Source organism: Eptatretus burgeri, chromosome 5, assembly GCF_056783735.1.
Source record: "Eptatretus burgeri isolate ZD-2024b chromosome 5, Ebu_testis_v1, whole genome shotgun sequence".
Taxonomy (NCBI): Eukaryota; Metazoa; Chordata; class Myxini; order Myxiniformes; family Myxinidae; genus Eptatretus; species Eptatretus burgeri.
Genome location: NC_140965.1, coordinates 118,752,598 through 118,778,998, shown reverse-complemented (window position 1 = coordinate 118,778,998; position 26,401 = coordinate 118,752,598). Strand labels below are relative to the sequence as shown.

At 44.8% G+C, this 26,401-nt stretch overlaps 1 protein-coding gene across 1 annotated transcript in view; it reads left to right on the top strand.

Moving 5' to 3' along the window:
* Positions 1-889: 889 nt before the first annotated feature.
* Positions 890-26,401, top strand: part of OIT3 (oncoprotein induced transcript 3) — a 78,100-nt gene continuing 52,588 nt past the window's right edge. The window contains exons 1-4 of the mRNA XM_085883489.1: positions 890-1,056; positions 16,184-16,576; positions 18,257-18,376; positions 20,628-20,750. Coding sequence (XP_085739615.1) covers positions 963-1,056; positions 16,184-16,576; positions 18,257-18,376; positions 20,628-20,750 — 730 coding nt within the window. The 5' untranslated portion in view covers positions 890-962. The remainder of the gene's footprint in view (positions 1,057-16,183; positions 16,577-18,256; positions 18,377-20,627; positions 20,751-26,401) is intronic.

Here is a 26,401-nt window from a genome sequence, read left to right as displayed (position 1 = left end):
GTTAAATTTTAAAAAATCTCATTGCATTTGAAGTGCTCCATCTTTAAAAAAAAAAAACAACTTTCAATTGTTATCTGTAAAACAAAGAAAACAATAATTAGTTTTGCCAAGATCCGCTGTAGAAAGATTGCAAATGTGTTAGATATAAATATCTCACCCTGAATGTACATGTGTGTGTATGTATATATATATATATATATATATATATATATACAAATATATATATATATGTATATATATATATATATATATATATATGTATATATATATATGTATATATATATATGTATATATATATATATATATATATATATATATATATATATATATATGTATATATATATATATATATATGTATATATATATATATATATATATGTATATATATATATATATATATATATATATATATATATATATATATATATATATATATATATATATTTTATAGAGGTAAACAAATTTGATGAAATTATGAAGTTAGCAAATTTACTCCACAATTTACGTTTTGAACTGAGGGAAGGATGAAGTTCAGGGTTGGAAGATGGGAGAATATGTGCTGTACACGCACTGTCCCCACCCCCAATCGTTCAAAATAAAAAGATCTCCGGCCTTTTATCCTTCCTTCCTTTCCAATCCAAATCGTATTTATCGAAACTTGACAAAAGTTTTGAAATTGTGAAGTCACAGATAAATGAAGTGGACGTTTAGAGGACCACATTCTGCGTCACGAATGCCTATTCTGGGCCTAAAGGAAGACAGGAAAGCAGATTAGTCTATCTCTGGAGGAAGCAACTCCCACTGTGACACACATTCTCATGCATCCGCAGCTGGTTTGCACATCCCTTCCACCGGCCTGGTGGAAAAAATACCCATCCATCGTCCACTAATGGCTGATAATGGGGAGCTTACAAAAGCCCGTCACCGACATATTCCCTCTCTTAGGCAAGTGATGAGGTTGCATGATCTGTGCTGAATCCATGGAAATGTTTGTCCTGGTTGTTGCGTGGTTGGTTGTTGTCGGAGTGGCGTGGCCCACTAGCAACCATGTGCAAGGTGAGTCCACCATTCGGTGATCTTACAGGTACATCACACACATCCTTTCACAACAGACTTTATCAATTTAATATTATTGCTTGTTCACTCTAAATTGTGTGCTCAAGTGGAAAAACAAAATTATTGTGATAAAATAGCCTTTTTGTTGTAAAATTCCACTTGTTTTCCTGATTATTGAGTTGCATTGTAGTTTTTATGGAAATTATGAATGAGGGTAATTTTAAGTCATTTTGCACTTCCATTGTATTATACGAAGTATTTATGCTAAAATTGGTTTGTTGTCATTGCAACAAAAAGGTCCCAAAAAGAGGTTTCTTGGGATTATGTTCATAACAAAGATCAACATTTGTGAAATCTTGAGGATCTTCCTGTTTTTTTGGAGGGCATGCAGCTTATACCCCTCCATTTTGTTCACCTCATCCTGTTCATTCATCCTCTTGTTGCATTCATTTGTCCCATTACCCCACTGTTAAATCCATTACCCTTTACCCTCCATCCCTGCTCTTCCATGAGCCTCAATTTTGTATAAAAAGAAACATGTTAAGGAGTCTGTGGGGGTGCTTGAGATGGCACTATTGACCAAGTGTAGGGGCCTTCATGATGGCTCATGAATGTTTCTGATACTAGAATTAATCCTGGACATATTGCTACTCAACAAATGATGCAGAAGTTTCCACTGAGTGTCCTTGAGAATAGAACCCTTTATGAGTTGCGAGTCTCCATCATGGTGTCGGCTTCCTTCTTTGGACTACGGTGCAGTAATTGGTCTTTATCTTGATTCTGTTGGGGCCATAAAAACAATGATCATTGACGCATCCTATTGTGATATTCTGAAATATATACGAAAAGAGAGATGTCTGCTGTCTGTCTGTCCGTGTGTCGCCATTTTTCTCAGAGATGGCGAAAATGATCTTTATCAAAATTTCAGAGATTCATCAGTGAGTGCCGAGGAGTGTTTTTGGTGAGAAATGTTTTTTGAAAATTTTGGAAAAATCAAAAAAATTTGGATTTTCTTTTAAAATCGCTCTATCGTTCATGCCACAAACCTTAATAGCTGTGTGAAAGGTAATACCAAATGATCCCCAACCACATTCCTTCGTGGGTGTTGGGGAGTCTTTTAACCCCCCCCCTCCCCGACGCCCCCCACAAAAAAAAAATAGAAAAAAAAATTTGAATTCTTCAAAATGCCAACAGGATGAGAACAGCACCAGGCAATGCCAGATAGCACAGCTACTAAGTTTATAACCATGCACCTGGACACCTGTTTTATGGGTGCATCAGATTAATGAGTTGTTCATTTGAAATGTTGAGTGGAGAAATTTCAAATTTCTGTTGAAATCAGCTCCAGTCAAACATCACGCCTGGCCAGCCAGTTCGTCAAAGACTTGGGCCAAAGCTGATCCCACAAGCACGTGGGATTAATTGTTATAGTAGTAGTGGTAGTAGTCGTAGTATTAATATATCACCGTGGCAGTAGATTATAATCGATGAACAATTTATGATTTACTCTTGTATTAAATTCCTGTCTGGTCCATTTCAACAACAACTGGTGATTGCACATGAAAGGATTTTGACGTACATAAACCATCAGTATGTCAGGTTATTAAATATTTAAATATTATTATTATCATTATTATTTTTGACAATTTTTAAATATGATTCCTCACGACATCTATCTTGTTATAGTGGAATCACACCATTCGGATGACTGTCTCAGTGGGATGCTCTTTGTGACGGAAGCTAAAGCAGACTCGGATTGGATGAACTGAACACTTTCCATCGCCCTGTCAATCTGCCAGGCAAGCCAAGGACCAGGCCAAGGCCATTTATCCATAACCGATGAATTTTCAATCCTCCATTTGTGTCTCGCATCATTTTTACAGAGACATCAATGATAATCTCATTTTCCATACTTTCTCAACTGACATTTTCTTTGTTTATTTTAAACAATCTACCTGTATGCCTGGTGTTGGCTTAATGGTTAGGGTGGTGGTCTTGGGATCATAGGGTCCTGAGTTCAAATCCTGCTCAGCTGTTAAACTAATACCAGGTGGGGTTAACTTGGTCTGTCATCCTTCCGAGGTCGGCAAAATGAGTACGAGCTTGCTGTTATACTGTGTTGGAGTGGTGACCTGTCGAGGATTGTGCCCAATAGCCAAGGAGGCTGCTGAGGCAGCACCAACGCTATCCACAGAGTATGGTCCCAATGCATGGAATCTACCTGTAGGTTATTATTTTGGTTTTCAGTGTTAACTGCAACAATATCTTCCTGTTTTGCCGAGTTCATTACCTCCACCACCTAAGGTAAAGGAGGTTATGTTTTCACTCCTTTCCGTCTGTTTGTCTGTTTGTGTACAAGATATGTCAAATAGTTGCAGACGGATCCAGATGAAATTTGGTGGACTGGTTCGGTGTGTGACAAGGACGAACTGATGAGATTTTAGTGAAGATCCGGATAGGCATCTGACTACTAAAATTTTTCAGTGATTCTTCACCATTGAGAGATCGGGCTCAAAAAATGATATATAGCATGATATCTCAAAAAGCTGTGAACGGATTCGGATGAAACTTGGTGGACAGGTTGGGTGTGCGACGGGGAAGAATTGATTCAATTCTGGTGAAGATCTGGATCCGGAGACGACTACTATAATTTTTCAGTGATTCTTCACCATTGAGAGATCGGGCTCAAAAAACGATATGTTGCACGATATCTCAAAAAGGTATTGTGCCAGATCTGGTCTCGTGGATCAGGCATTACAGGGAGGAAGTATGTGCTGGACCGAGTGCCCTTCTAGTTATTTATGGGATTTGTCATTGACAGCAAAGACTGCACCTCATGTTTCCGAATAGGAGAATAGCTCGGAGGCAATAACACGGAATACACATTGTCATCATTGCAAAGAGCACAAGTAGGCCATAATAATGACCATTGTTACCATATCACCAACACCGATCACGTGACTTTTGAATGGTTCATTGTGGCAGCAACGAAGCTTTATCAGTGGATCAGATACGGATGAATTAGAGTGCAACTCAAATGCCTGAAATGTGATCTGCACGAGTATATCTCGTCATTTAACAAAACCAGGCTGTGATCATGTGCAGGCAATATTGATGACTTAGGCCAAGGTGACATTTGCTCTTCGGCGAGGATACGGCGGCCGTACGCCCTCTGAATTGACAGAAATGTGCGGTGGCCGCAGAGAAACTGAGGTGGCCTCAGGGAAGCCCTATGCCATTTGGCTATATTTTACAGGCCGTAGGGGCGCCGTGGAATTATAGCGCGGAGTTAGAACTTTTTTCATTTCTACGTTCGCCGTAGCAATTCTACAAGCCAAGCTATGACGTATATGTGTTCCACGTCGACCGTACGTAGGGCGTACGGTGGGCTTGCGCTATTCGTGCGGCTGCCGTAAGCTCTTCTCAATGAAAAATGAATTTTCCCAACCCCCAAAAAATTACGGCGGCCGCACTATTTCCATGGTTGCCGTACGGTGGCCTTGCAGTCTGTGTGATTATGTGCGGGCAACGCAGGGTCGACGCACGGTTCCCCTACGCCCGTTGTGCACCTACGTACGGCCTCCGTGGCAGTCTGTGTCGACCGTGCGTCCACCGTGCGCTAATGCTAGAGATCGGAGTATAGGTGTTTGCCTATACCGTGGTGCCCCCAGAATCCCAATGTAATTCATTCCAGGAGGCTGTTTGGATTGCAAAAAGTTCGGCTTCCAAAAATATTTTCCCAATAAGAAATAATGGAGTGAATTAACCGTTCGTGGACCCAAAGAAAACCCACTTTCAAGACACTTTAAACTGAAATTCCCCATGTTTAAGGTAAAATAAGATGAGTAAATGACCTTCGGTGGCAGTGTATTGTATGTAAACTGGTACAATCACCACATCCAAAGGTCCACACAGGCCCGAGCTCCGGCCTGGGTTCCGATCGCTCGCGCACTCTGCGAGAGTGCTGCCCCCAGGGCAGCTCATCAAACATGATGCCCCCAGAACCACAATCACTTTCATCAAACGCATCAGGCTGACGTAATCATGGATATTCCAAATTACAACTGGTTTTGCTGTGAAATTCAATCCTTGCCCGACAGTCCGTCACACCAAGTGATCGGATTGCTTTTTTTGTTATTAATTAAAACACAAGATGATTAAAAAAACAAACATCACAAATGAAGGTGAAAACATGAGGTGAGGCCTAAGACAGATTTGGCTCGGCAGCCGGAGGGTCTACAAAATCTGCGGCCACTAGCAATTACAAAGCGGCCGCAGTATTTCCACGGTCACATAATGTAGCAGTCACATATGTTTTTATTTTTCGGGTAGACGCACGGGGTATTTATAAATTGTGGAAACCGAAAACGTGGGGGTGCCTTACGGTCTTTGATTTGATGTCGCACGGTGACCTTAGGGCGTTCCTGCGCGGCCATAGAATTTTCAAGGCAGACGCAAGGTGCCCGCAAGGTGACCGCAGGGGCCCCTAAGCCGAACGTGCGGCCAGACGGACGGTAATGAATGGGTTAATTTTTTTTATTTTTTTTATTTTTTTACCAGTTCTTTTGTTTCGGCTTGTCGAATTTCTACGGCGAACGTAGAAATGAAAAAAGTTCTAACTCCGCGTTATAATTCCACGGCAACCATACGGCCTGTAAAATATAGGCATACGGCGTAGGGCCTCCCTGAGGCCACCTCAGTTTCTCTGTGGCCGCCGCACGTTTCTGTCAATTCAGAGGGCGTACGACCGCCTTATCCTCGCCGTAGAGCAAATGTGACTGAGTACTTCCACCGACGAACTGAATGAACAAAGGGCGAAGATGCGGCTCGAACAGGTGGGGGAGACGCGTGAACAAACATGAACGCCACGTTGTGTTCGGTTTTTTTTTTAATCTATTAGGTTTTTAGCGCAAAATTTTCTCGAAAAAATTGTTCGGATTCCAATTTGTTCAAACAATGGGGCGTTCGGATTCTGGGGGCACCACGGTATATTATAGTTATAGTATATTCAGTTATATATATATATATATATATATATATATATATATATATATATATATATATATATATATATATACTGGTATATTTTTATTTCAGTAAAAAAGAGAACTGGTATATATACCCACTCGTTACCGTCCGTCTGGCCGCATGTTCGCCTTAGGGCCCCCCTGCGGTCGGCTTGCAGGCACCTTGCGTCTGCCTTGAAAATTCTATTGCCGCCGCAGCGACGCCCTAAGGTCACCGTGCGACATCAAGTCAAAGACAGTAAGGCACCCCCACGTTTCCGGTCACCACGATTTATAAATACTCCATGCGGCTACCCGAAAAATAAAAAACATATGTGACTGCTACATTGTGTGACCGTGGAAATACTGCGGCCATGATTAATTAATTTGCCCCTCGTCACGACTAATTTTATGAATTAGTATATACATGTGACCCCCCCAACATGAAGCGGATTTCCTTTGAAACGATGCTTATGTGAATAGGAGGCTCGATTATTTAACTTTTGAAATACAACTCGATGTTTTCACATGGACGGAAGGTGCAGTACAAGTTAGATGAACATCTCATGTTAGTAAATTTTAAGCTTCGGCTCAAGTTAATAATATATAAATAAAAATGAACAATTTTTCCCTTTGACGACTCTTATCCGAAAAGCAAGGATCGAGAAAGACCTCTTCATCTCTCACCCCATCCAGTTAAAGATCTTTGCCAACTAGTTACTCATTAGATGGATAATTATTATTCATCTCACCACTTCATCCGGAGTGACTCTTCCGAAAGTATGGAGATGCGTGATCCACAAGATATTCAAAATATGAATCCATGTCATGTCAACATTTCTAACTCTTCACATCGAGACTGCACTCCACACCTCTACAAACGGTTCCTCATTTCACCGAAATCAATATGTCTGCAAACACCGACGAACTTGCTAACAAAGAGAAAGGCGGCCCCAGTTGGAGAGAATGTCCTCGTATGTTAGAATCATTATCCAATCGATCCAAAACAAACTGCTCAAAGGATTTGATTCTGGCAACACCGACCTGGACCTTTTCAGTTGACAAGTCTGTGAACGAATCCTGCACTCTTTCAAGCTCGTCCACGTTGTTTTTATGGGGAACCTAAACTTTTCCATTTCCTGAAACAAGTCACCGTCTTCTGGTCTCTGTCTCGCCAACGCAGGCTGCAGCATTATTGCGTGTTGCTGCAATTGACTCTTCATTTCCTCAAGCATTGTGAACAAGACCCTGCCCCTGTCTTTGAAAATAAAATCAAATAAATCAGCAATTAAAAAAAACGACATTATTGATATTGAAACATCAAAATATCACTTTCTTATTGCACTTTAAATACCTACATGCATGTGAGAAGTTTGCTGTGAATCTTAGCAGGAAAACTAACTTTATACATTCATAATCCTATTCTATGGATAAGCATTGAAACATACAAACATAGTGGCAATACACCTGGGCGCTCACCTGGTAGCGGCTGGATAGGAAAACCAGGAAACCACTGGTAGGCATGGATGATTCACAAAATATATAACGGAGAAGACAGTAAATACCAATGGATTTTTGTTTTATTACTGTGAACAAACTTTGGTACATCACGGATGATAAAGGTTGTGGTCAAGTTTCATCAAAATTGTGTGTGTGGTTTTGGAGAAGAAAGCAAATACATATATTGGGGGGCAACCGACACCACCCCACCACCCGTAGATCCCCTTTGACCCCGATGTTTAAAAATGGTTTGAACAGACTTTGGTACATCACAGGGTAATGAAGGTGGTGGGAAAATTTCATCGAAATCGTATGTGTCGTTTCAGAGAAGTTGCAAGTGTTTGTGGATAGACGAATGGACGGACTGACAGATTCTCGCTTTTGTACGATGATAATCTTCATCATCATGTGACACTTACCTTATTGGAGACCGATTCAAACATTAGATAAAATGAAATCACAGAAATCACAGATGACGGAGCATGAACCGCTCGCTTACGATGACCGAGCACGAACCGCTCGCTTACAATGACCGAGCACGAACCGCTCGCTCAAGATGACGGAGCATGAACCGCTCGCTCAGGATGACCGAGCATGAACCGCTCGCTTACGATGACCGAGCACGAACCGCTCGCACACGATGACGGAGCACGAACCGCTCGCACACGATGACGGAGCACGAACCGCTCGCACACGATGACGGAGCACGAACCGCTCGCACACGATGACGGAGCACGAACCGCTCGCACACGATGACGGAGCACGAACCGCTCGCACACGATGACGGAGCACGAACCGCTCGCTCACGATGACGGAGCATGAACCGCTCGCTCAGGATGACCGAGCACGAACCGCTCGCTCAGGATGACCGAGCACGAACCGCTCGCTCAGGATGACCGAGCACGAACCGCTCGCTCAGGATGACCGAGCACGAACCGCTCGCTTACGATGACCGAGCACGAACCGCTCGCTTACGATGATGGAGCACGAACCGCTTGCTTACGATGACCGAGCACGAACCGCTCGCTCACGATGACGGAGCACGAACCGCTCGCACACGATGACGGAGAACGAACCGCTCGCTCAGGATGACCGAGCATGAACCGCTCGCTCAGGATGACCGAGCACGAACCGCTCGCTCAGGATGACCGAGCACGAACCGCTCGCTCAGGATGACGGAGCACGAACCGCTCGCTCACGATGACGGAGCACGAACCGCTCGCTTACGATGATGGAGCATGAACCGCTCGCTCAGGATGACCGAGCACGAACCGCTCGCTCAGGATGACCGAGCACGAACCGCTCGCTTACGATGACCGAGCACGAACTGCTCGCTCACGATGACGGAGCATGAACCGCTCACTTACGATGACCGAGCACGAACCGCTCGCTCAGGATGACCGAGCACGAACCGCTCGCTCACGATGACGGAGCACGAACTGCTCGCTTACGATGACCGAGCACGAACCGTTCGCTTACGATGACGGAGCACGAACCGCTCACTTACGATGACCGAGCACGAACCGCTCGCTCACGATGACCGAGCACGAACCGCTCGCTCACGATGACCGAGCACGAACCGCTCGCTCACGATGACCGAGCACGAACCGCTCGCTCACGATGACCGAGCACGAACCGCTCGCTCACGATGACCGAGCACGAACCGCTCGCTCACGATGACCGAGCACGAACCGCTCGCTCACGATGACCGAGCACGAACCGCTCGCTCAGGATGACCGAGCACGAACCTCTCGCTTTGATTGATGTGGTACTGCAAAAACGTCCGCAGTGAGTGAACGATTTGCTCAAAATTCTGTGGCCTGGTTGTTCTTTCTTTTTGGGGGTTTATTGGTGATTTCAGAGCCGCTGGGCTCTATATACGCCATGCACCTAAACCCCTCGGATTTGGATACTGGAGGCTATATTGCGAACTAAGTATCTTTTTTGAATTTTTGAAATGGTCGACAGAACCGGGGGTGCTTCTGAGTCAGATGGCAAAATGCATCTGGTGGCCCTGACCACATGATCCCAATGACACCAACAGAATGCAGTGGATGTGATCTCGGCTTATCGTGCTGAGGGTAAAGAGAGAAAACATGAACCAAATCCTCGGGAACATTACACCGGTCACACAACCCTGTGGTGTGACGCCCTATCCTGTGAAGATAGAGGATGAGGGAACAATGCCCATCTGGTTGTTGTTGAATTAAATCTGCGCTGTAGCGAAACACATTTTCAGAACACGCTCTTGCAGCAACTGCCGACAGTCCATCCCGTTCGGGACAGGAACTGCACCACCGTCCATTGTGGGGTGCTCCACAAGTGACTTGAGCACTCAAGCAAGCATGCCAATTGAATGGTTGGCAAGTGATAACGATGTCCGAATCTCCAAACTATGTCCGAATTGGACAAGTCAACAGTTTTTTAGGCGTCGGAACTGCTGTTGCTTTCAAATCTGGAGCGTAAATTTTGTAATTTTGCTTAGTTTAAGAGATTATATTGGTTATTCATAGGCCAAAGTGAAATAAAGCTATGAACGCTGGCGTCTCCGGGCATTTATAAGCAGAGCAATGTACCTAAAGATTTGTAGCTATGATGAACAGGCATTCGATAATATGAGTGAAGAAAGTGAAAAAAAAAAAGCTTTATCATTGTAGCCTGTTCCAAGTCAAGGCGTGGTTGAGCAGGCCAAAAAAACACATGGCGGCTTCAAACCCCAGCGAGGTTACCCACGAAACGCCTTAAGACCCCAGAGCGTGGTGGCCGAGGATCGCCTGATGAAGGATATAATTAAATAAGGACGTTAATGATCTTCAAAATGGGTGTGTTGATTAACCCAAACATTGAAATTCCAGTCATGCACTTCCTTGGAGTTTTCTTAGTTTGTATGTAAAGTTTCAGGCTGTTCGGTTTCATGTTTTGTAGTTGTGTTGGAGACACACTGACACACACACACACACACACACACACACACACACACACACACACACACACACACACACACACACACACACACTGACATTTATTGGTATAAAAGACAGATGGCTTTATCCCCATCTTTAATTAATAATTTATCCTCATTTTTGAAAAATTTTCAAACTCGCAGTCGTCATTTTTTATTTTATTTTTACAAACGCCCAAAAATTCCGATCTTTGTTAGCTTCCAGTACTTTGTTTTCAAGTGTCCTATTGTATTCTCTTTTATTTTCTCTGAATAATTTTGATCATCGCACGATAAGCATCTCCCTCAACTGTATTTCCAGAATGCTTATCATTTTTGTGCAACCTACATTGTCTTCTCTTCAGAGTTATAATGCTGTGTGGACATTTTTTAACATTCTTTTTAAAGTTGGGCACAAAATTATCGATTAACATATGCATTGTTTGAACAAAAGTGGTGTACACTGTACATGTCCTCAATATTTATACTGTCTGCAAATAGATTGGGCCAACTACACTGCTCCAAGCATTTCTTCATAGCATGATAATCACCTCTTCAATAATTTCTAATTTACAGCTTTTCTTCTCGTTTCACAAAAACCATATCAAACGTGCACTCGATTTGAAAATTATCTCTGCCAAAAAGGATGGCAATATCTCGTAGTTTCCAATTAATCAATTGTGGGATTCGAAGACCAAATCAGGTAAATTATTCCCACGAGTTGAACTTTTAATTATCTGCTTCAAACCAGTGAGTTTAAGACAGAAAATTTTAAGAAATCAAATTCATGCCCCTTCCCAACTACTTCATTTTAGTCTAAATTAATATTTGGAAAATTAAAATCTTCCTTAATTAAGTGCGGGTTGTTCGTTTATATTTAATGAGTCAAAATAATCTTCCCATAATTCGAAAACATCACATTCACGATAAATTGGTGGTTGATAACCAAATATAACAGTCAAGGACTTGTTTCCTTGAAAGAGTTTAATTGGAATTGCTTGAAATGCTTCGTTTGAGATGAATGCTTCAGTCACATTTGGCTCGGCGGCCGTAGGGTCTAAAAAATCTACAGCCACTCGCAATTATACGGTGGCCACAGTATTTCCACGGTCACACAATGTAGCAGTCACATATGTTTTTATTTTTTGGTTAACCGCACGGGGTATTTAGAAATTGTGGAGACCGAAAACATGGGGGTGCCGTGCGGTCTTTGATTTGATGTCGCACGGTGACCTTAGGGCGTCCCTGCGGCGGCCATATAATTTTCAAGGCAGACGCAAGGTAGCCTCAAGGTGCCCGCAGAGCGAGTGCAGGGGGCCCTAAGGTGATCGTGGAAATTGTGCGGCCACCGTAATTTTTTAGGGGTTGGCAAAATTCATTTTTCATTGAGAAGAGCCTATGTAAAACACACGAATAACGCAAGCCCACCGTTCGCCCTACGTACGGTCGACGTGGAACACATCTACGTCATGGCTACGGCTTGTCGAATTGCTACGGCCAACTGAGAAATAAAAAATGTTATAACTCCGTGCTTTAATTCCACGGAGACCCCTACGGCCTGTAAAAGATAGCCATATGGCGTAGGGCCACCCTGAGGCCACCTCAGAAACTCTGCGGCCGCCGCACGTTTCTGGCAATTCAGGGGGGTACGGCCGCCGTATCCTAGCCATAGAGCAAATGTGACTCGTGCTTAACTTGTCGAATTGTTGAGATGGCACGTCATTAAAAACCACAAGCATCAACCCCCCCCCCCCTGTCTATTTGCTCAATCATTCCCTCATTCCCATACAAAACATACGAGTTATCTGGTTCAATAAATAAGTCAAGATACACTACTTAAGCCATGTCTCAGTTTTGACAAAAATTGTGTTTTCCGATTAGCAATCTCAAATCGCAACTCAAATTGCTTATTCTCTAAACTTTGTGAATTGATCAGTCATGCTGTTACCAATTCCAACGTGTTTAATGAGAATTCTGCCCAAAAAGCTCAGCAGCATGCCCTGGATAGAAGCAAGAGTTAGTACTGTGAAAATAATTGGAGTTGGAAGAAGAGCCGGCATTGGGCTGGTTAGACTGCCCCGACCTGTCGGCCTGTCCAACCCAGTGACTCGCTTTAGGTGGTAGCTCATCTATAATCGCCAGGTCTCGTACAACGAATCATTGGGTGCTTTTACCTGCATTTCGATCCTCACACTGTTGCCTGAGTTCCTGATCCAGAGCGAGTTCCCAGGGGAGCAAATCGCGTCAACAGAAGACATGAGCAGGGAGGCCGTCGATTTTGAGCCGTTTGCATCGGAATACATCAATGAACTGGTCGCGCGCCTCACAGGTACCGCACTCTACCGTAACGTTCCTGGGCCGTGCAGATCTGTCCCTATTGTACCGCTGGATGCTATGTCGATTCGCCGCCAGCCCATCCAAGACCAAACCAACCTCAGAACACACCGCGTGAGCAATTGCCAACTCAAAATTACCACCATTATTCTCGGGCTCGGGAAGACTTACTAATAACGACGTGCGAAGCCTTCTCCTCAATCAACTTCTGCTCCAATATGGCATGGTAGACCATTTTTCTCATCTGTAACATGAATGAGTTGAAGTCAAAGGTGAAGTTATGGCCATCACTAGTCAACGGTGGGACTTCCCCAGGCTCAATCGGAACAGTAATATGCCGGCCATATTCTTGAGAACACTGCGCAGTTGACTGAGCATGCATCAGGGCCGACAGTTGCCCATGCAGAGGAGGAAAGGCCCCAGTCACTGCCTCTGTCAGCATTTTGATTTGCCTCTGCAGTTCCTCAAGCACTACCTTGTTTTGCAACACCACTGCTTTGAGGTTAGAGGACAAAAAATTGGCCTTGCAACAGCTTGGGCAGCAGAAGACTACACGAGAATTTTCAAACACCTTCAGGCCCGCCAAACATGTGGCCTCCTCATTGGCCACAACCTTCACACTGCATCGCATCGTCTTCGCTCTCCAGCTGTCTTCCACAATCCGCCTTGCACAGCATAGAGTCATCCTCTTTCAGGCCCATAATGAACGCCGACTTATTTCCAGAAGTGTATGCTTTATCTTTATCCGATGCGTGAATGTCGGGCGTGAAGCCCAAATGCTTAATGCGCTTGTTCTTCTGGTCGGCCTTCTTGCCAGCCGTCAGCGTCAGCTTCTTGGGAGGCATACCAAAGGGCTCGTTTCTAAAACCCTTGTAAGGTTTGGTGGCCAAATCAAAGTGAAAACAAAGCCCAGTCATCCACATGCACCAATGATGTCCACGTTCCTGCTAGTTCAGTGTTCAGCACATATTTGTCTTGCTTCACAGTAATGCTAAAGAGGAAAGTATCTTCTCGCAAGTTTGCAAGAGCAAGATCGATTGCTGAGGGTGCTTGTCAAATGAGGTCATCTGCTCTCATCACATGCAAAACCAACTCCTTCTGCAAAAGCCTGGGTCATAATAAGTTTGATCGAGATGATCATCTGTACTTCGACTGGAACGGTAAGTTAACATTTGAGATGAATTCTGAACAGGACCAACTCGTCAATAAACGACAATCTGGGTATTCTGGTGTATTTTGTGTCACTGATCTACCGCCCCTACTATGAATTCAGCCTGGGAATTCTTCCATAGAAACCCGCGCTCTCTTCTGTTCATATTCATCCCATCTCATCTTCAGTTATCTGACGCATTCGCCCGCTCTTGGTAGTCTGAATCCTGTGGTGAGGCTGCTGCTTTAAAACAACTTGAATTTTCCTCCTGGAAGAAAAATCCAACCAAAGACAACCGAAAATCATTCCACAAAGCCCACAACAAGTGTGTGTCTACCCTCAGGACAGCCAGAAAACAACATCTGTCCAACCTCAAGAATGAACTTTCAAACTTGTCCCCTTCCTCTAAAACCTGGTGGCACCTTGTCAAGTCCGTCTCTTGTGTATTCTCCCCTTCCATTCCTTCTCTCACTTCAAATGGAACCACAGCCGACTCCGCTCGTGAGAAGACCGAATACCTCAGTTCTGTGTTCCCACCCTTCCCAGTTGTACCTAAACTGCTTCTGGATTCTGTCTTTTGCACTAGAGAAGGTGGGAATGTTTGTAGCGACCTTCGACTCTGACTCTGACTCTGCAACTGGACCGGACGGCATCAGCTCACATGTCCTAAAAATAGCTCTGCTGGTCTTACACTTCCTCTCTCTGCCCTTTTCACCCTGTCGTCTACCCGAGGTAATCTTCCATCCAGTATGAAATCAGCCCCCATCACAACATTACATAAAAAGGTTCAAAAATGGATCCTCTTAACTTCAGACAAATTAGCTGACTCGCAATCATCAGCAAGGTCATGGAATCTATCATCGCAGTTGACATAAAATCATTCTTTTTCTCCAACAGCCTCATCTCAGATCATCAATTCAGATTCAGACCTGGTTACTCTTCCTTGAAAATGCTGATTCTACTCTCACAACAATGAATAGAGGCCCTCAATATCAGGCATGAGATTCCAGGCATTTCTCGACATATCTCGAGATTTCAATGCAATCTGGCATCCCGCCTTGCTCTCCTAACTGTCTACCAATGGAATCCAAGGTCAACCAATTTCTACCATTCTCGTAGCCAACGTGTACCGCTGGATGCTATGTCACCAGAACCCTTTTTTCACAAGCACCTGGTCCACCATCAACCCCCTCCTCGTATAACTGCCTAAATCCAGAACCACTGCTCACCTCCACTCATTTAATCCTCTCTTTCCCTGCCCGTGGAAGCACCTTCAACACACTGTTCGAGTTCATTCTTCTCTCCCGGTCTTCAAGATTCACCACCATCTCAAGTCATCGCCAATCCACAATCATTGTCTTTTCCATACCCGTTCAATCACCTCCACCCCTCCCAAAACTATGCTTGTCCACCCCTTGCATTCTCCCCTTACCCTCATCGTCACCTACATCCCTTGTTTGTCTGTCTCCATCTACCTTCTCCTACTGCCCTTCTATTTGTGGTCCCCCTTTCTCCTGCTGTTCCCTTTGTTATGTTGTGTCCTGGTCTGTTCTGTTTCTTTGCTCTTCAATGAGCCTATACCATGTATATACATACATATATATATATATATATATATATATATATATATATATATATATATATATTTAGAACCTGAAGACCCCTAAGACCCTTCAGACCCCTCAGATTCCTTTTACCTTGAAGACCCTTTTGACACTTTAAACACCTTTAGACTCCTTCACCCTTTCGACCTTTTATAGCCTTTAGACCCCTTTTTAGACCCCTTGAACAACTTAGACCTTTTTAGACACTTTATATCCTTTAAATGCTTTTCGAACCTGAAGACATTTACATCCTTTAGAGATTAGACCCTTCAGATCCTTTTGATTAATTCGACCCGAACTTCTTTTGGAACGTACCCTTTATACCATACGACCCTTTGGAGTTTAGACCATCTATAACCTTTTTGACACACACCACACAAACATCTATACAGTCTTTTTTTCAGCAAGTAATGTGCAAACTCTATCCACCATGGGGTGGGTACTCTGCCATAGTCTTGAATAGTATACAACATATGCTCCATGATGCCGCATCCCAAAATTCCTTACAAGGGGAAAGAGTTGTTTCAAGTATCCCCAAAAACACCCTTTTGTTGTGCTGTGGAAATGTCAGCCTGTATTCCTTTCATGACAGATCGTGACATGCCACCCGAGCTTGAGCCATGTTCATCGTACATCAGCCTGAACGAGGAATGGCGCAACACGGAGTTCGCCATCAACGACAGCTACGGCACCCCGGCTTGTGACCGCGACATGGGTGGTGAATGGTACCGCTTTGTGGGTCTCGCGGGCGACGTCATGCCCACGTTCTGCGTCGAGCCGACTCACTGCGGCACACATGCACCGATCTGGCTCAACGGCAGCCACCCTCGAGTTTCTGATGGGGTGATCGAACTGCCTGCGTGTGCGGCCTTTCGTGAGAACTGCTGCAGGTGGGAGGCTCGTGTTGCTGTGAAGATGTGTGCTGAAGGCTTTTACGTGTACCGCCTTCCACGTCCGTCCGTGTGCTTTCAGACCTACTGTGGCCGTAAGTCAATGTCAGTTTATCAATGGTGACACTGAAGGCTGACCAATAATGCAAACTTCCAGAAACTTCCATGGACACATAATGAAATGGATCAGATATATGATATGATTATAGAGACGTATGCCTGGTGTTGGCTTGAAGGTTAGGGTGGTGGGCTTGGGATCCGAGGATCCTGAGTTCAAATCCCCCTTGGCTGTTGAATTAATACCAGGTGAGGTTGACTCAGCCTATCATCCTTCTAAGGTTGACAAAATGAGCGCCAACTTGCTGGTATCCTGTGTTGGAGTGGTGACCCGTCCAGGATTGTGTTCTGTCATATCCTCGATCAATGAAAAATTCCGACCCAGCTCTAAGCTGTCATCTCGGTGTTTCACAGGCAGGGTGATTCACCAATGTGTGTGCTGTCCCTCAGATGGACGTTAAATTGGGTGTCCCATCTGCTATCATGAGTTGTTGGAAGTTAAAGATGGACCACGGTGTCCGTCGTAAACAGTAGGTGAGCCATCGCTAGTACCCTGAACAAATTAAAAAAATTCCTGCCTTAACTACTGCTGGAGAGGGATGACAAACCACACAGTATAACCCTGGTCAAGAAAGCAGAATCAATGCTTTGTAACACAGACTACGCTACACCTGATCGGAATGGAAGACAATATTGAGCAGGACGTACAGTAAGTGGAAAATTAGTTTTGAACCTCGATTTCCCTCCACCATGAGGCAGGTGTTCACATGGGAATTTGAACAGGCCAATTCGATTTGTATTCCCATACTTTCAGAGAAAGGAATGTGTTATTTATTTTCAGTTTTAACCTCAGAGATCTTTTTTCATGTTGCTGAGTCGGGTGACCGCAGAGGAATGAGTGTGATATTCAAAGGGTCGTGTATTGAAACCATAAGTGCTTCATGGGGTTGGCAGGTTGAGTTTTCAATTACTCATGATAACCCCCGGGTTATGGGCCACCCTAGAATTGGCTTCTCTCCTTTTTTTTTTTTTTGGTTCAGCCAAATTTGATGCTCAAGGTCCGAGATCTATCGTTTTATGTATCCCGGGTGTCTTTGGCATGGTGTTGCCAAATGCCTTGCCACATTCAAAACGTGCCATCTGTTTGCTCAACAGTAATGGGCCAATTGTCAAAGGAAAACAATAAAGAAAAAAAGTTAACAAACTGTGCCCTAAAACAGCAGTTGCTTTTTTATGGTATCATTGGGAAGGAGTACCCAACAGTGCAGTTCCTGATATTTGTACACACTTCTCACATATGGGTGGAAACAACTCGTAATGTCGTGGCTGTTATGGTCATGAAGAGCAAGAGGGAGGGATTGGTGTATGTGCCAGAATGTATGGGGGGGAGGGGAGGCAATCCAAAAATCCAAATCCATTGGGACCATACTCTGTGCAGAGCGTTGGTCCAGCTGAAGCAGTCTCCTGGTCTATTGGGCACAATCCTGGATGGGTCACCACTTCGACACAGGATACCAGAATGCTGACATTCATTTTGTCAACCTCAGAAGGATGATTGGCTGAGTCAACCCCACTTGGTATTAATTCAACAGCAGAGCAGGATTTGAACTCAGGACCCGAGAATCCCAAGCTCACCACCCTCACCGTTAAGCTTGGGGGGAGACAGCGGTACCGTAAATTCCAACATGTACGTCCCCATCCCTCATCTGCACTTACAGATTACCATCAGCCTTGCAGTCCGAGCGTGCCTTGTCGTGGTGATAGCTGCCCGGTGCGGGGCCGGAGTTGCCACTGCCCTGCTGGAATGCAGTTGGCAGGGGATGCAAGCACCTGCATGGGTATGGATGGTTGATTGTCTTAATTTATTTATGTGTTGCTTATTCGAGATGCATTCATGGATGTAAGGTGAAATTGTCAAGGTTTGGACAAGCAATTCTTATTCAGCAAGAAAAAAATATTCAACATGACGTCACAAAGCATCTGCACCACCAACTGTTATTTGTGTGAAGCTTTCAGTGCCGAAGTAATACATATTAGTGTGTGTGTGTGTGTGTGTGTGTGTGTGTGTGTGTGTGTGTGTGTGTGTGTGTGTGTGTGTGTATACATATTTATCCATCCATCTATTGGGACCATACTCTGTGCAGAGCGTTGGTCCTGCCAAAGCAGTTTCCTTGGCTATTGGACACAATCCTTGACAGGTCACCACTCCGACACAGGATACCAGCATGTTGGCACCAGCAAGTGTGTGTGTGTGTGTGTGTGTGTGTGTGTGTGTGTGTGTGTGTGTGTGTGTGTGTGTGTGTGTGTGTGTGTGTGTGTGTGTGTGTGTGTGTGTGTGTGTGTGTGTGTGTGTGTGTGTGTGTGTATAGATGTTTATGTTTTTATATACATTCACACATACCTACATACTTGCAATGGTCACAGGAATCACGTAAAGAGAAAATGCATGATGAACCATCAGTGTACTTTTATGAAGCAGAGAATTACTATATGACCATAGAATATAGGATTTGTGGGATTTGAACTTGGGAATTGAAGAGGAAGAGGAATATGTTCAAATGGGAATGCAAAACAGAGAAACTTAAAAGCAGAGGAATGTTTTTGCATTTGTGATGTTGTTTTGCCTTTTGCCACATGGTGGAACCCTTGATCACGTTTGTGCAATCCAGACAACGTCACAGCTCTACAATTTACCTGGCCACTCATATTTGCACAGAGCTTTTGTTTGTAACACACACACACACACACACACACACACACACACACACACACACACACACGTGCATCGTTGGTTATCTCCACATACAGGTTTCAGAAGGTGGAGCAGAGTCCTCCCAGGTCTCAAAGTATCCACCACCGATTTGGTATGGGGTCATGATGTGTGTGTGTGTGTGTGTGTGTGTGTGTGTGTGTGTGTGTGTGTGTGTGTGTGTGTGTGTGTGTGTGCGTGTGCGTGCGTGCGTGTGCCTGTGCGTGTGTGTGTTTTTGTGTGTACGCACACATAAGATGCACCTCCTGACTGTTATGGTGAGAATCGCTGTGGATTATGTCTCGCACGGTAAAACCGCATAATCCGCAAAGAACAACCATCCATCTGCCGCTCAGACGATTGGTCCCGCTAATGCAAACCAATCAATCAAAAGGCATTTGGTGCGATTGGCAGGTAAACCAAAATATGTGGAGCATGACGAGCACTCCCCCAATCTCCAAGTCCTCCGCCAAAGCGTCATTTCCAATCCAGAGGCTTCATCCCAGCAATTTTTTGAAATAGGCAAATATTACATGGTCAACATCAGTTAAACATCAAATGGAGTCACCTATCCAGATTTTGGGTTTATTTACCCTAAAAAGGATGGGGGCTTATGGATTTGGTCTCAGTTTTCATGTCCATGCATGCGTGTGTACATCCACAACCATATATCGGACATGTATGGACTGATTTTATTCATACTTAGCACAAAGACAACATATGATGGTATACATATGCTCGTCAATATTTTTTGATATAAGATCCAAGATGGCCATCTGGCGGCCATTTAGTTGTAAAAAAAAAAAACCCCCACAAAACTCCGGTATCGAACACGTCCTTGACCAACCATTTCACGGACACGTCCTTGACCATTTACTGATGTTCAAACTTGGCACCCACATCATGAATTTTGACATATATATTTATGTATATATATATATATATATATATATATATATATATATATATATATATATATATATATATATATATATATATGCACGTCATGTTTTTTTTGGAGATCTGATCCAAGATGGCTGACTGGTGGCCATTTTGTTACACAAAAATGTCTCCAACCATTTCTCAGACATGCTTGGTTCAATTTTGTTCAAACTTGGCACAAGTACAGTACATGATGGCAAACACTTGCACCTCACTTTGTTTTGTGATCTGATCAAAGAATGCCGACTGGTAGACTGACAGCCATTTCACTTGTACATAAATATGGGCTGGTCCTTTAACTCCACAGAGCAAAATTACTAAAACAATGGAGGCTGTGACATTTCACGTCTTTTTTGTTTTACTTGTTGAGCTGTAAGAAAGGTTTCTGTTGCCAACAGATATTAACGAATGTGAAAATGGTATTGGGAGCTGTGCTGACATCTGCATCAATCTGCACGGCTCATTCCGCTGTGAATGTGAGCACGGTAGGGTGCTTGCCATGGATGGGCACACATGTGTCGGTGAGTATACTTCCAGCAGTGCAAATGCGATATGCACCGAATTACCAAAACGATTGTGACAGTAAATGAATGTGCAGGTTTTGACTGATTCAGAATTTTATTTGATTTGTCATCGGTTAACCATGTTGTTCACACTTTCTACGAAATTTTGGCAGGAATCTGGCATCATATTGTACCATTTCTCCTTCAGAGCAAATGTAAGTTCAGTTGTCAATTGTGATCTATTGATTGGCCCGAGGGCATGATACTCCAAGGTGTCCCAGAGGGATTTGATTGGGTTAAAGTTTGGGACCTGGGCCGACCAATGTGGATGGTCAACATCGTTGTCCTCAAAACAATTGCTGATAGAAAAACGCCGATGCAGCAAGTTGCACGGTCATGCTGATAGATGCAAGGGGACTTTTATTTATTCAAGAAGTATTTAATAAGAGGTGGGTTTGGGGTGGATTAGAGAAGTAGAAAATATTGTGGTTTTGGATGGGGGAAGACAAGAGATGTTGGTGAATAGCTCTTTTGAAGACCTGGAGGGAAGAGTGGGATTGAAGAGAGTATGGGAGTTTGCTCCAAAGGCGGGGAAAAAGAAGAGCTAGAAGGGCACTCGGTAGAGCACATACCTCCGCCCTGTAATGCCTGATCCACGAGAACATAGCTGGCCCAAAACTTTTTGAGACATAGCGCTATATATCATTTGTGAGCCCCATCTCTCAATGATGAAGAATCACTTAAAAAAATTCTCGTAGGCGGATCCGGATCCAGATCTTCACCAAAATTGAAGCATTTATTCCTTGTCACACACCCAATATTGTTACGAATCAGGAATCAATCGCACCAGGGTCCCTATAGAACAGTTTTATCGGAAAGTGTGTGGTTATAGTTGCGGCCCCCTACCTGTGTCTAACGGGAACTACGTGTGTGCGCTGCGGTTATTCGTTTGCATCACCCCCACCTTCACCTCGTTTCCTCACACGGACGCCATTGCCTATGTGCGTTCGACCACGGACGTGGGTGGAGATTTCCATCAACTTAGATCGAGACTCTGCCCAGGAAGGCAGGAGCATGCCCCTTGTCCAATCAGGCCATAAAGTTTGGTCTTCCCACAACACGCCGGCCAATAAGAGTGGAGGCCGCCTCAGAAGGTGATGTTCTCACGACACGCCGGCCAATGAGAGTGGAGGCCGCCTCAGAAGGCGATGTTCTCACGACACGCCGGCCAATGAGAGTGGAGGCCGCCTCAGAAGGCGATGTTCTCACGTCATGCCAGCCAATGAGAGTGGAGGCCGCCTCAGAAGGCGATGTTCTCACGTCACGCCAGCCAATGAGAGTGGAGGCCGCCTCAGAAGGCGATGTTCTCACGTCACGCCGGCCAATGAGAGTGGAGGCCGCCTCAGAAGGCGATGTTCTCACGTCACGCCAGCCAATGAGAGTGGAGGCCGCCTCAGAAGGCGATGTTCTCACGTCACGCCGGCCAATGAGAGTGGAGGCCGCCTCAGAATGCGATGTTCTCACGACACGTCGGCCATTGAGAGTGGAGGCCGCCTCAGAAGGTGATTTTCTCATGACACGCCGGCCAATGAGAGTGGAGGCCGCCTCAGAAGGTGATTTTCTCACGACACGCCGGCCATTGAGAGTGGAGGTCGCCTCAGAAGGTGATGTTCTCACGTCACGCCAGCCAAGGAGAGTGAAGGCCGCCTCAGAATGCGATGTTCTCATGACACGCCGGCCAATGAGAGTGGAGGCCATTTCAGAAGGCGATGTTCTCACGTCACGCCAGCCAATGAGAGTGGAGGCCGCCTCAGAAGGAGATGTTCTCACGTCACGCCAGCCAATGAGAGTGGAGGCCACCTCAGAAGGTGATGTTCTCACGTCACAACGGGCAATGAGAGTGGAGGCCGCCTGAGAAGGCGATGTTCTCACATCACGCCGGCCAATGAGAGTGGAGGCCGCCTCAGAAGGCGCCTCAGAAGGAGGCCTTCAATAAAGATCATTGGGGTCCGTTTCTGTGGGTGTGTGTCTCTGTGTGGGCCTGTCTTTAAGCAGCAACTGTTAAGTGCCTTGTACATGATTTGCATTTCTTCTCATTAGTCGTAATAACTCTACTTCTTGCGTGCTCCCCCCTTTCCCCCATTATAAATAAATACATTTGTTAAATGTATCAGTTCGTTGCTGTGTTTCTTCCACTGGCTTAGCATGGCGCATGTTGGTGAATTATAAAGGCTGTTGCTGCTGTAAATGTACATTTGGACCAATGGAACTTCGGCAACCGTCCGCTCGGGTTGCGCACGTGTCGGGCACGCTAACGGCTCGACTCGTACGGGTGCCGTCGAGGGTGTGAATACTCGGTAACCCGCCACGTGAATCTCTAGGTATTTTGAAGATTGGCAAATAACCCTGTACCACGTGGTAGAATTATTGACGATTCATGGTCCAGTAAGGGACCTGTACTTTCGGAGTTTTCCGAAAGGTACGATCGAGATTCCGAGTGTTCGGTAGAGACGACCCTACTGCCCCACCTTGCAGTCGTGCTCGCAGCCGATACCCGGTCTGCAACAATATGTCCACAAAGTTTTAATCCGAATCCATCCACAATATTTTTTGAGATATCGTGCTATATGCCCTTTTTGGCCCGATCTCTCAATGGTGAACAATCACTTAAAAATATATCAGATCCGGATCTAGATCTTCACCAAAAATCTAACCCATTCGTCCTTGTCACACACCGAACCTGTCCACCAAATTTCATCCAGTTCCATCCACAACTTTTGAGATATCCTGTACACAAACAAACAGACAGATAAACAGAGAGAAAGGGGTGAAAACATAACCTGTTTTATCTTCAGTGGCAGAGGAATGAAAGAGTGAAGATGAGCAGTGATTCTTGACTTTGGTAGTTTTACCAGAAGGGGTTTGCTGGTGTACCTTGAGCTCCCTGTGGAAATATAAAGGGGGGAGACATATCTCAGACAGAGCGGGTGAGGATGGGGGGCAGAGAGGACATGTGAGAAGACAGAAAGACCATTGACCTCCCTGCGGTGAGAGTGGGAGACCCAAAGACTCAGCCTCATCGTGGGAGATACCAATGATCCTAAATGCCTTGGCTTCCACAGCGTGAAGCTGAGAAAGGTGAGAGGCAGGAGCACAAGCCCAGAGGGGGGAGCAGTACTCCATCAAGCTGTGGGCAAAATGTTTGTATGTACTGAGGAGCTCAGGTGGGTCAAGGAAGGACTTTGCATGACAGAGGATTCCCAGTCGGCAACGGGCTTTGGAGGCGAAGTTTGAAATGTGGCTTTCCCAGGAAAGATCATGACAGATGGTGAGACCCAGCAGCTTGAATGAATGTACTTCTTCATGAGGATTGTTGAGAAAGTTAGGGGGGGCTTTCCAGATTTTCCTTTTGGGGAGACATCGTGAGAGTGTGAGATTTGTCAGGGTTGAAAGACATGTTCTACGTGTTGAACCAGTTTGTGATTTTATCCAGATCTGCAGAGGGTGAAAAGGCTGCTTGCCGGTCTGATGGATGACTGATGGTATGGCAGAGGGTGGAGTCATCAGCAAAGAGAGAAAGAGGATTTTTCTCAGAGTGAGAGAGATCATTGATGAAAACCAGAAATATAACAGGGCTCAGAACGCTACCTTGAGGAACTCCAGCCTGGACAGGAAGAGGGAATGAGAGAACTTTATTAAGGGCCACACATTGGCTGTGACAGGAGTGTAAGTCTGTGAGCCATTAGTGGAGATGGCCTTGGATACCATAGGAAGAGAGTTTGGTGAGTAGTGCAGGGTGCCAGACTGTGTCAAAGGCACATGATGTGTCATGGGATATGGCTCTGATTTAATGTCTGGCATTGAGGACCTCCATCCATTGTTGGGAGAGCAGAAGCAGCATATCAAGGGTAGAGTGACCTGGTCTGAAACCAAATTGATGATCGGAAATCAAGTCACTGGAGAAGAGGAAGGATTTGATGTCTGAAGCGATGATCGATTCCATAACCTTGCTGATGATTCAGGAGAAGGCTGATTGGTCTGTATTTGCAGGGATCAGTTTTTGCACCTTTTTTATGAAGGGCAGTGATGTTTTCTGATTTACAAGCAGATGGAAGATGACTTTGAGCAAATGGGAGAATGAATAGAACTGAGACAGGGTGAGCAAGAGCAGCAGAGCAGGTATTTAGGACACCTGTTCCACGTTTTAGGACACGTATTGACTTGACATTATTAGCCGTCATCAGGCAACTGCAGGTCATAAATGAAAGTAATTGCACGTGACATTTTGAGATCGAAGACCATAACTGGATACTTTTTTGATATAATTTAAAAGCGATGCCTTTTAAAGCGGATACGTTTCATCTGTGCAGACAGTTATAAATTGGAATGCTCCTTCCTGTCCAAAACAGCATCGCACCTAATCGAGATGATTCGTTTCTCATTGTGATCGAGCTGTTGTTATCACATATTGATGGGTGAAGCATGTTCACAGTGAGGGTGTGTAATTAATGCATTGTGCTTCTGACTGCCCTGTGTTGAATTGAATGCCAACGAGTAGAAGTGCATATCTGGTGTTGGCTTTATGGTTAGGGTGGTGGGCTTAGGATCCTTTGATCCTGAGTTCAAATCTCACTCAGCTGTTGAATTAATACCAGGTGGGGTTGACTCTGCCTGTCATCCTTCCGAGGTCAGCAAAATGAGTGCCAGCTTGCTGGTATCCTGTGTCGGAGAGGCGACCCATCCAGGATTGTGTCCAATAGCCAAGGAGACTGCTAAAGCAGCACCAACGCTCTGCACAGAGTATGGTCCCAATGGATGGATGGATAGAGTAAACGTGTAATTTTGAAAATCTGTGCAGAAAAGTGTGGCACCTTTTTCAGGTTATGCGAGATACGATAGATCATGAGAAATTTAAGATCGTATGAAGATCAGGTGAATAATCAGGAGATTTTAAAAAATACATATATACAGAGTCGAGGCTTGTAGAAGAACGAGTAATCGTGCAGTGTACAGATTAGGATGCAACAGGATAAAAGGAACAGTAAAGAGAGGATGGAAAGACCAGCAGAATTGAAGGCCAAGATAGAGGCAGACTTGAACACACAATGGGTTTGGGAGGAATGAGAAGCAGAATGCATCGAGTGGACAAGATGGATACAATTTGGAAGGAGGAGAGATTGGGGTAGGTGAATGAGGGTAGAAATTATCATGGTTTTGGATTGTGGATGATCTGAGATAGTGGTGAACAGCTGTCTTGAAGACCTGGAGGGAAGAATGGGATTGAAGAGCATGTGGAAGTTGGTTCCGCAGGTGGGGAAAAAGAACAAATGAGTGGAGGTGAGCAGTGATTCTAGATTTAAGTAGTTTCACTGGAAGAGTGGTGATGGTAGACCGTGTTTGCCCTGCAGAAACCTTGGTGGGGGACAAAGCACGGAAAGAGCAGAGGGTGTAAGGCCAGAAAGGAGGCGGCAGAGAGTGGAGTCGTGAGCAAATAGTTAAAGAGGATTTCACAGAAAGTCAGAGATCATTTATGAATATCAGGAATAGCATTGGGCCCAGAACACTGCCTTGGGGTACTCCAGCCTTGACAGGGAGAGGAGATGAAAGAGTTCTGTTGAGAGCCCCATGTTGTCTATAAGAGTAAAGGAAGTCAGTAATCCAAGAGTGGA